Source organism: Ruditapes philippinarum, unplaced genomic scaffold (genome assembly GCF_026571515.1).
Source record: "Ruditapes philippinarum isolate M1 unplaced genomic scaffold, ASM2657151v2 ctg11123_1_1_1_1, whole genome shotgun sequence".
In the NCBI taxonomy this organism is placed as follows: Eukaryota; Metazoa; Mollusca; class Bivalvia; order Venerida; family Veneridae; genus Ruditapes; species Ruditapes philippinarum.
The window spans coordinates 54,716-66,133 of NW_026864648.1; the positions used below are offsets into that span (position 1 = coordinate 54,716).

The 11,418-nt window shown below is 33.7% G+C and overlaps 1 protein-coding gene across 1 annotated transcript; it reads left to right on the plus strand.

The window, feature by feature from the left end:
* The first annotated feature begins 2,400 nt into the window (after positions 1–2,400).
* Positions 2,401–4,290, plus strand: LOC132726391 (uncharacterized). Its single transcript, XM_060711708.1, has one exon. It carries the CDS (start codon positions 2,473–2,475, stop codon positions 4,288–4,290), a length of 1,818 nt encoding a protein of 605 aa, XP_060567691.1. The 5' UTR covers positions 2,401–2,472.
* Positions 4,291–11,418: the final 7,128 nt, after the last annotated feature.

The following is an 11,418-nucleotide window of genomic DNA, read 5'->3' on the forward strand; positions in this document are numbered from 1 at the left end:
TCAAAATTGAAACACATATGAGACCATTGATACATACACACTTAAAAGATTTGTAAAGTGTACAGTTCATATTTGAAGGAATAATAATATCTGACATAGGTTGCGGTTCGGATCGGAATATCCGTACCGGAGCTTGGGTATGGGCGGATTCATGAGCATATTACACCCGTCACTTTTTTCTGACTCATAACGGTAAAATTGCGTCATTCTAAGCATCTGTGTGCTGAGTTATATGCAAGAAAAATAACATGTCATATGTTGCGGTTCGGATAGGAATATCCGTCCTGAGGGGACCCGCCGATTAGGCGGTAACGAGATGAAACAAAGTGATGATTATTTCATTTGAATACACTAACCATGGGCGGATTCCCGAGGGACAGATATTCCAATCCGAACTGCAAACATATGTCAGATTTTTTTCTTGCATTTTCTACCATATTCCAGTATATATTAGACACGTTACCTGAATAAAAAGATTTTCCATAGAAATTTATGTCATTTCACCCGTTACTATTTACATGTACTTACAACTGCGTATGAAATTACATCTTTATTCTTAACGGTAAAATTACATCATCCTAAGTGTGCCATTGTACAGCACGCGATTCATCTGGCACCCCCCCCCCCCCATAACAGATGAAATTTCCGGCATGGGTAAAACTAACGATTACACCAGTCTGATATGCAAGAATGAAGGTTATTTCTTTCAGAATAAGGAGATTATGGCAATCTGATTAATGTTAATTAACGCTAATCATCAGGATCTGACGACAACCATTATATGTTGTCAACTTGTCACTTTCTCTTGACCTTTCAAACAGTTAATATCGGCGTGCTTTCACAATTTTGAAAGCGATGTCGTTTTTAATTTTAACCTCTGTAAAACCATCACTGAGTGAGTAAGTTTCACGATTTCGAGAACAAACATGGCGTTGTCCATATAGCCGGCAGGTACACTGCCAAAACAATCCTGTCCATTGAAAATAGAGTATTTCCAGTTAATTTTTTTTAAATTACTTCAGAGTGTTTTTTTTTTCTAAGAAAACACAAACAATCTGTTCTACTTCCACGGACTACGAGATTTTGACACTTTGTCTCATGCCTGTCTATAAAGACAGGTTTGTCAGCATGGCTAAACATAGCTTTTTCGGAAAATCTGAATCACAGTAAAGGCTGGCAATCAGATCAAAGTGCAAGAAATAAATTAAGTAAATCTGAAGTCAGTTTGGAATGTTAAGATTGACAGGTAAGACAAAAACATCACATAGGTGTAGGTCGGTCTGTATTCGGTATTGTAATTCAAACTGGAATTTAGCTAGGATACTAGAAAATCGAAAGTTTTACGGGTGATTTTTTTGAAATCAAAGTTAGCTCTAACGTCAAAACTAATATAAAATCGAATTTTCTCCTATTTAATGAAAAATATTTTTCACTTTCATACGTACTTTTATCTTGCTATTAATTTCAATAGAAAACCGCACTAGCCAAGTTTGAATTATCTTGTGTTATCAGCAGAACATGTATGTTTCCAAACAAGGGTTATCGATAAATCAACGTTTGATGATATAACTGAACGCAAACTAACTACAGTATGATAAAACCTGTATGAGAATTTAACATGCTGCGTATAATACTTGTCAAAATTACACATGGATATTTAATGTTCATATGGTAAGACTTTTCTAACACCTTCTTGTCTTTCCTTTTGTTAGATATTACATATTTACAAAGTTAGCATATCATTGGGCTAAATTAAATTAAAAAAACTTTTTTCTTCTTAAAATTTTCTTAAATGGATTTGATAAATGAAGCAACTTTTCTAACTAAACAACATTAAGGTTGAAGTTGAGTTAATCAAGATCAGATGGATTATTTTCAGTCAAAGGAACTCCACTGAGGTTTTTGACAATGACTTTTTCGAGATTTATATTTGATTTGTTATATATCTAAACCAGATACATGTGTGCAAAATTTCAGATCATTTGTTCAGACAGTTTTTCCAGAATGATTATTAATTGTGAAAAATAAGTCAAAATTGAATTGAAAAGCGTTGCAACGCTTTGTACTTTGATCGGGCTAAGAATAGCACAGAAATACGTTTTTCAATTTATTCCTGAGAAAATTTCTTTCTAATCTTTTGCATATATTTTTGTTTTAAGTGTCTCAGCTGATCTATGTAAGAAATTAAAATTTCATGTTATGGGGCTTGTAGACCTCAGAGTAGTTCCTTTTAAAAACTTATTACCTAATGAAATTTTTATTTGTATGATATTAAGAAAGATATAGATTATTTAAAACAAATATGTTTTAATTCAGATGCTCTTATATAATTATGACAAGCAATTGTCTATATGTTTTATAGTTCATATACACTATTTATTACTCTTTGTTTTCAGATATATACAAAACTTACATACAGTGTTATCATAATACGTTATTACTGTCATTCTTTTGTTGCGCCGAACAAAAAATATGGCTGACAGTAATTTGTCCAGTTGTGAACCATGCAGATACAGAGGAATTACATCACCAGCTGCTAGGTTTTGTAAATCATGTCAGGAAAAACTATGTAAAGAATGTGTTGACTGTCATAAGTCATTTAAAATAACAAGAGACCATGTTTTGGTAGAAACCCCAGATCAGCAGTCAACAAAATTGTCTCAGGATATTGAAGATCTAAAGATGTGTAAAGATCATGCTAATAAGCCAACGGAATTTTATTGCTTGACCCACGAGTCCATGCTATGCAGCCTTTGCCTTCTAAGATCGGAGCTGCACAAGAAATGTATGAATCGTATTGTTGAACTGGAGAGTATGGGCGAATCATTTGCCGACAGTAAGTTGATTGATGTAGCACAATGCGAATTTCGAAGTTTGATTGATCGTGCTCATCGCTTTGTTACCGAGATTAAAGAAGAAAAGCGAGCCACAAATGAAAACTTTGATGCGGTTAAAAGTGAAGGTGCTGCTCTTAGAATAAAATTTATGAAGGTATTTGACAAGCAAATTAAAAAGATTGTTGAAAAATCAACGAAAATAAAAGAAGAAACAAATAAGAGATATTCAGAGACAATTGAAAGTCTTGAAGATGTTATTTCAAAAGCAGAAACTAACGAAAGAGTAGCAAAGGCTCTCTTAGAATCAGGGACACCAGAAAACATTTTCCGATGTTTGATCGCTATCATTAAACAAATGGACGATTTTAAGTTAGTAGCAACAAATCTCTGTGAAGGTGACTACAGCAAGGACATAATTTTCATGGTCAAATCAGATTTGATGAAACAAATAGAGGCGGACGAAAAATGTTTCATTGATTTTCAAACCAAATCGTCAAAACTGGAAATATATTCTAAAATACCAGATCGATTACTGCAAGGTAGTTTAAAATCAACTTTTGTAAAGTTGCTCTGTACAAAAACTATGTCGGAACACAAGGTCACAAATGATGGATGTGACAAGGCCGTAAATAGTATACCAGATATTCTAGGTAGCGATGATGTTGAGTCAGAAATATGCTCCGTTAAAACTACAACGAAGGCTACAAAAGCCGACGAGAAAAAATCTATTTGCCAAGTTGAACTACCCGATGTATTTGATATTAAACTGAAGCATAATTTTACGTTAGATGTAACCATGCCAGATAACAAAACACTATGGTTCAATGGCATTGCATTTCTCCCGGATGGAAAGGTCATTTTGTCAGATTCAATTAACTCTAGGTTAATCTTTCTCAACCATGAGAACAAAGTTATTATGACAAAGAACTTAAAGTATGAACCAGGGCATATTTGTTTTGCAGGTTCAAATCGCCTTGCCATTTGTCTTATGAAGACCAACCAGATTCTGCTGGCTGATACAAGCAAAACACCGATAAGGAAAGAATGGTACTTGCAGACAAAGTACCATCCGAAATGTATACAATTTGTACATGATAAGATGTTAGTATCCTCACAAGATGCTTCTGGCGAATGGTATTTGAATCTTATGACAGTCGAGGGAGCAGTTTGTCGGTCCATCAAATATAAAAGACTACTGGATGGCTACATCCTTGCGATTCAATCAATACCGACTGAGACAAACAACTTTCGAATCATTCATTACTGTAAAGTGGCCAACAACTTGCAATGCTTTGGTTCGGACGGCTCCTTTGTCTTTGATTATGGTGTCGACAGTGTTGTGGCTGTTGTAACAGACCCAAATGGATATATCTATGTCATACGATATACAGGAGAAATTCAAATCTTAAGTCCAAATGGTCATTTTATTCTGAGGCTTTATACAGGTGAGTAGTGTCATTCGGATAGCGAGAGGGAGTTGGGGGCAAGGGCAGTTTCGGTTTAGGGATTATGACGTAATGTTAATCTTTTGAAGTGGTCTTCGAGTGTACTTGAGAGGTAGAATATCCTTTTGAAGTGGTCTGCCAATGTACTTGAAAGGTAGAATATCCTTTTGAAGTGGTTTTCAATGGCACTTGAAAGGCAAAGTGTCCTTTTAAAAGATGTTTAATTAAAAATAAAGATGGCGGATATTTGCATAATTAAAAATAAAAATGGCGGCTAGTTCCGTAGTGAAAAACAAAGATGGCGGATAGTTTACCTGGCAACCAATGGGGAGAGTGATGCATGAATGAGTGATTATAGGCAGTATGTGTGTGTATTGAAATGTTTTCTCAATAAACATTATTATTATTATTATAAACGGGTCAGTTTTTTACTGACCACCATTAAATTGGAAATGGCTACCGCCGACAGCGTGTCTATATCTTTGAGCAAGACTGGAGAAATTTCACCAGAACGGGAACCTTTTAAAATCTGTGAGGAAAGTGACCTTCAGGGCGGCCGGGCGGTCTCTAGCGACTGCGTGGTTTGCGGCAATAGGCTGCCTAAGAACCGCGTTACTTTCATCGCTCAAATAGTCGCCATATACGGAATAATAATCGTTTCTGCGGTCAATCTTTCGATCAATTCCGGGTCAAATCAAGAACTCTGGATTGCTCTACTCAGCTCGGCCGTCGGCTACGTGCTGCCGAGTCCCGGACTTAAGTACAGAAAGGCCAAAGCGACATTCGGACCAACCCTTAGGGATGAGGGACAGTAATGGCGGAACTGAAACCAAGTTCGAGTATCTCGAGCGAATCTACACGGATCCATCACATCCGGCGAGTTTCAGCGGACCCCGGCGGCTGAAGAGAGAGGTAGACCGAGAAGGCAGATTCAAAATAAGCAGAAAAGAAATTGTTTCATTCCTGGAGTCTCAGGACACGTACAGTACCAACAGACCGGTTCACATATTGCTCAGCAGCCGGTCTAAACATTCATTTATTCAACACTAATGATAAGTCAGCTTTACTTTTTTTTTTGATTCTGAAAAGAGATATTTTGACGCTTATTCTAACTGGATTGTACGAAAACGAGCATGTTATAATAGCCTTTATGAATCTTTTTAAATTGAATTAAAGATGGCGGTTAGCCATTCGAGTTATTTTTAAATAAGATAAAAAAAATGACGTCTTATTGGAGGGAGATTCCTTTGGGGTTTATCAAGTATGTATCGAAATATATCACGATACTCAAAATAGGCGGCAGAATGTCTGTTATTATAATAATAACAACGGTTATATAATCATTATGATTATGATGAAGATTATTATTACCATTATTATGAGATAAAGTAATTGCTGGAAGCCGTTGCTCGGGTAGTGGCTCAATGCTAATCATTTTTTGATGACGTGTTTACTCATTAGCGGAGAAAAAAAGCAATTAAAAATGACCTAGATTTCACTGAACACGACTTGTTCAGGCATTTTGCCAGAGTGTCGTGTCGACGCGTTACCATTGACGAGAGAGCAGAAAAACAGGATTGCCAGTCGATAGAGACCTCTTTTTCCTTTCATCAAATTATTTCTAAAAATAGTATACTACCGCGCAATTTTGATGTTAGAATACAATGCCGTGACAGTTACTGGAAAAACATAGTATTATTTCCCCTCACTAATTCTGTATTGTTAATGTGGCAGCTATTCTTACTTTTGATTCAAGTGTACCAAGTGAGTAAAAATATTGTGGTTGTTAACATAGTTAACAGTCTATTTTATCAGTAATAATCTGAAATTTTAAAAACTTATAGAAAGATTTGTCCCAATGAAGTATAAGTTCGGGGTAATAAAATAAATAACAACGCAGTTTGTGATTTAACATCGCTTTGGAAAACAATGTTAGCTAATTCTTCGGGTAAATAGTATTTTCTTCGGGATGATATATTTTACTGTTTACTCACAAACTGTGTTTTAATTTTATGATTTTGTACAGTGATGGGAATAGGTCACGACAAGGACGAACTTGTATGATGCAGGGAAAAAACAAAAAGTGATATGTTTGAATGAAAGAAGGGCATTTTTATAAAAATTTATTAACTGCCAGAAAGCATAAAGCATAAAGTGGTTAAACCTATTTATATTATTTGTTATGACTTGAAGAAACGAGGTCAGTATATATGTGGCATTTTAAAAAAAAATGTACGCGTACAATATTTTGTATATAATAATAATAATAATGATAATGTAAATTATTATAACTTTGTTACATTTTTATTTCACTTTATTTTTATTTTTGATTTTTGTACACGCATTTTCAATATGCCAGTTTCAAGAGAGATTAGATGTAATGTTATAACAGTGTCAACATTTGAACAGCTATCGTAACAGCTAACTAATATAGTGTGAAAGGTTCACTCTTTTATCTGTTTTTGTAATAAACATATCTTGTACTTGTATACATTGTGTATTTGTAAAAATGACAATTTATGTTTGTTTATGCTTACTCTATTTGTGTTTGTGTGTATGCGTGTGTTCTTTCTTATTTCAAGTGGAGTTGATCTTATTTCTAATGGAGTGTTTCTATTAAATCTGCATACCTTCGATGAAATTTACTGTACTAGTAAACAATCAGTTTATCAGTAAATAAGAAGAAGAACAAACAAACAAAACAATCAAATTTCTGATATTCTATCAATCTATCACCGCCATTACATTCTTAAATACAATAGTTGAGTGACGTAAAGAAAAGAAATGGCCAAATAAGAAAGTATGCGTATACACTTAGTAAACCCCGGCTAGAATTTAATTTAATTTGAAAATACTGACTGCTCGAACGCATGTAATAGCTACAAATGAAGAATTACTAGTATACATATTCTATGCTTGTATAAATGATGTAGTCCTGAAAATAATAAATAATAATGATAATGAATATCACTTCGTTTTCTCAACAAACTAAAGCATTATACACATTTTATACAAGTATAAATAATGTGATTTTAAAAAAGCAGAAAAAACATTAAAAATATGACTTCGTTTTCTTATCAAACTAAAGCGTTATACACGCTTTATACCAGTATAAGTATAAGTCCTAAAATAAAAAAGAATACTAAAATCATTAAAAATATCAGCCCGTTTTATCATATCAACAAAGTAAAATACTATACATATTCTGTACTAGAATAAATAAGGTAAAGGCGAGCGTCCATTTTTCGCCGGTGACGTAAATTATTTTACTAATTTGTAAGTAAGGAAACATAAAGAAAATGGACGCATTCAGTTCAGTCAGAAACGTTTACTTTGCAATTTGCAAATACATGTACATTCAGAGAATATAATAAAACCATTGTCACTCGAACATATGCAAACTGGAATCATAACACTGGGCCACTGTTTAACAGATATGTTGCTTTTATTAAAATGTTGATACACATTTATGTAGTTTTTAAAAAAGGGAAATTAAAACAGTTTCTTATAACAGAACATTATTCCGTCGACTTAAAACCGTTTTTGAATTATAATTTTAAATGTAGAACACTCAAGTTTGCCAATAATATAAACGGCATAAAACTACTAGAAAATAATCAGATTGAAATGTATCTTAACCGATAAAAAATTGAATTATAAGATGTCTTTCCGAAGCTTTGTAAAAATGAAACTGTAATACTGGTCTGTTCCCTGTCATAGTAGCTGCGTAGACAAGGTTATGATTAAGAAATAATACATTGTTTCAGCGGTGTTTATCGGCTATTTAACACAGGTTTGGAGTTTTGATGCGTAGAAATTGACCACGAAGGCAATAGGTTGTGAAAACTATCTTATAGAGGTAGAAGTAAAAAACAACAACTGAATCTAACGAGTCTCGAATCTAACTAGTGTATATTGGCAGTTAAACACCGGTTTCGTTGTGTATAGTGACACAACCACTAATGTATCGTTCAAACTGTGACCGTCTGGAACCATGACTGATGATATGATGTTAACGTGATGTATGTCTAGTTGTGAAAATGTTATTGTATCTAACAAGCTCACTTGTATCTCGGTTTTGAAATCTGCTAACTCACTTAAAAGATTGTCTTCTTATAAATATTCCCTCTTTTAAAATATCTAATTAAGGCAATAAGCCTGTGTACATATACATGTATACATGAACTCCAAAAGGACATGGTATTTTAACAGGCCATTTGTTTTGAAGATAGCTGATGTCTATCCGATAAATAGTAGCAGCTGAAGTTTATGTTTATATTCTACTTGCATATATGGACATGAATAATGCTAATTATTTCAATACGTTTATTTCTCACGTTGGTATCGATTACATAAATGTTCACACAAAAATGTGAACTGAAAACAGAATTCAATTTCAACAATTCAGTGAGAGTGTGTTGTCTGTGACTTCAAATTAATATGAAGAGAAAGCTAAAAATATAACAACAACCAGAACTCTGAATATTTCTCATGCTTAAAAGATATCGTCTTACTCGTATTCTTTATTTAGTTACCTTTGCATCGTCTTTATGAAGCATTGTATCATGCTTTAAATACTAGTATCTTGCTCAACCGTATATCTGACTGCTTGAAGTACATGTACAATCAATATGTAAATGCCGTTATGTACTGCAATGGAATTGTATCGTGTTGTGTTCTATTGTGTTATCGTTTCTAAAAACTAGTGTCTAGTAACAAATTTACCTCTGCACTCTTTTATCTTTATATTTTAACCAAAGCGCACGTATAAACAATTCATCTAAACGTTTAACGCCAGCGCAGTGAGCATGACGATAGTCTCAAACGAAAAAGACAACGGAACATGTTTGAGGATAGTTTGATTTAGTGTATTTCATGTACATTGTAGTTGATCTACACGCTCTTTAAGTTAAAAGGAGAAAATAGGAATCCCTACAGAAAACGGAAGTCAATAATACTTTATATAATTATACATAATCTGTAAAAGATGCCTTTATTAAAGATATTCAAATATGTTACATATGCTAGCATGTCTATTTTTCTTTGATAGTAAGACACTTGATGAGATTTGCATTTCTCTTTCTCCTATAAGAATGTTAGACGTAATAATACTTTATGAAATGTCTATTTATCGAGATAAATGAGAAAAATACTGATTCTGAAAATGACACATTTATTCATATGACACATGCAAAGAATGTATCATCTTTCCTTGTAAAGAAGATGGAGTTACAAATTATATTTGCATGACTATAAAACTGAAACATTAGAGAGGTACGATTAAAAATTTGATGTTAAATAAACAACAATACTTCACAGTCTGGCTTAAACCTTTTGTTTGTGACTATGACATTCCATTGGCATAAGGTTATCCATCACTGATTTAATGTAAAGTTGTAAAATATAGATCTTGGTTTATAGATCGGATACTTAACTAGCTAATTATCGTTATAGGACACTATTTCATGGTCTTACACCGTATGCACAATATAGTAGAACTGTAGAACTGTAGAACTTTCAAGTCGCTATGATTTCCACATGATAATGGGCACAGAAACGACTAGACGAAGTCCGATTGAAATGCGATTGAAATATTTTACTATCCTTTTACCGTTAACAAAACGTAAGTCCGCGTATTTAAATCGTTTGTTCGTAACGGTGATATAAAGCATTGTATTGCATTGTATTGTGCGGTGTTGACATTTACTGTCATTGACGGGCGGGCTCCTTGTAGACCGCTGTTAACGCACGCGTTTTAACTGACTGGCTACACTACATTTATTACATGTTAACATCGTATCTGACCGGTTATCATTCTATTCTATATCTTGAAAAGACTAAAGTGGTAAAAGCTTTGCATAACTATTTAAGCTTTCTGTTAAGCTTCCACTACTGTACATGTGAAACTCTGTTTTATCACAATGTTAAAACTGTATCGTTTGAACTTCTTTTGGGTCTGTTAATACTTTCACCACATGTAACGAATTATGTCGTTATTTTGCTCAATCGTATTGGATCGGTGTTAAACTGCTGATATATGTCGCTTTAACAATTCTTCTTTTTGTCATTCGTCTCCGTATTTAGACAGGGCATTAACAACACGTGCACATATTTGTATGAATTTAAAAGGACTTTATTATTGCATGGCAGCGATTATACTTTTTTGTTTGTGTTTTAAAGAATGAAAGTAACAGGAAAAATTCAACTTATATAACTGTATATGAATTATGCAGCATATTTTCTAGATACCTATTCAGAATTCGGCTGAATATATCAACCTTTCATTCAATTCGTATTCGTTACTCTTTAGATCATGTAATCGTTTATACTTGAAATAATACGTTATCGTTATCTACATGGAACTAATCTGTATACGTTCACCCGAAACATATTTTCGAAGCGTATAGTTACGCTATAAATAATCCCCATAACGTGCACGTTACTTAACTCTAAGTGATGCAAAAGTCCCCATCGTTTTATCGTTTAAGCTTTCGTTGTATCTTGCTTTATTACCAATAGAGTGTATTAGCAATACAGTGTCTCAGATGCAGTATTGTAAATTGTATAGTTATGTATTATTTTGTATTGTATTGTGTTGTAGTGTATTGTCGTTTACTGTCATTGTCGGCTCCCTGTAGGCCACTTTGACGCATGCGTTTTAAGTGTCCGATTTCACTACATTTAATGCATGTTAACATTTCGTATCTGACCGGCAGATCAGGACAATCTTAACAACAAAAAGTAGTTCTCAAAACAGCTTAAAACTAGCGATGTAAAAGAAAGAAATATTTTTATTTTGTTACAAGTATCCAAGGAATTATAACGCATTCAAAGTTTAACAGTAGCTTTGTCCTTTGTCCTTATAGAATTGTCCTTAAATGCACAATCACAAATTACTCGGATGAATATCATTTTAATCAATGAAAATTGCTCGGCCATTTCCGTAAAGCTTCGGATTATTGTGATCGGAATTAAACGCCGCCTACATGAATATTTGTTATTTAGACTTTCTGAAAAATAAATTCAGGATGATGACTGTAGGACAGGGGCGAATTTAGGGCAGTCGACGATCTATAATCAATTTCTACCTTAAGTAAGGGTATTTTAAGTTAAGCACCCGATAATTTTATCCATGT

Bases quoted from the DNA above. Each gene is read 5' to 3' on its own strand.
- LOC132726391 (XM_060711708.1), top strand. From the start codon at position 2,473: ATGGCTGACAGTAATTTGTCCAGTTGTGAACCATGCAGATACAGAGGA.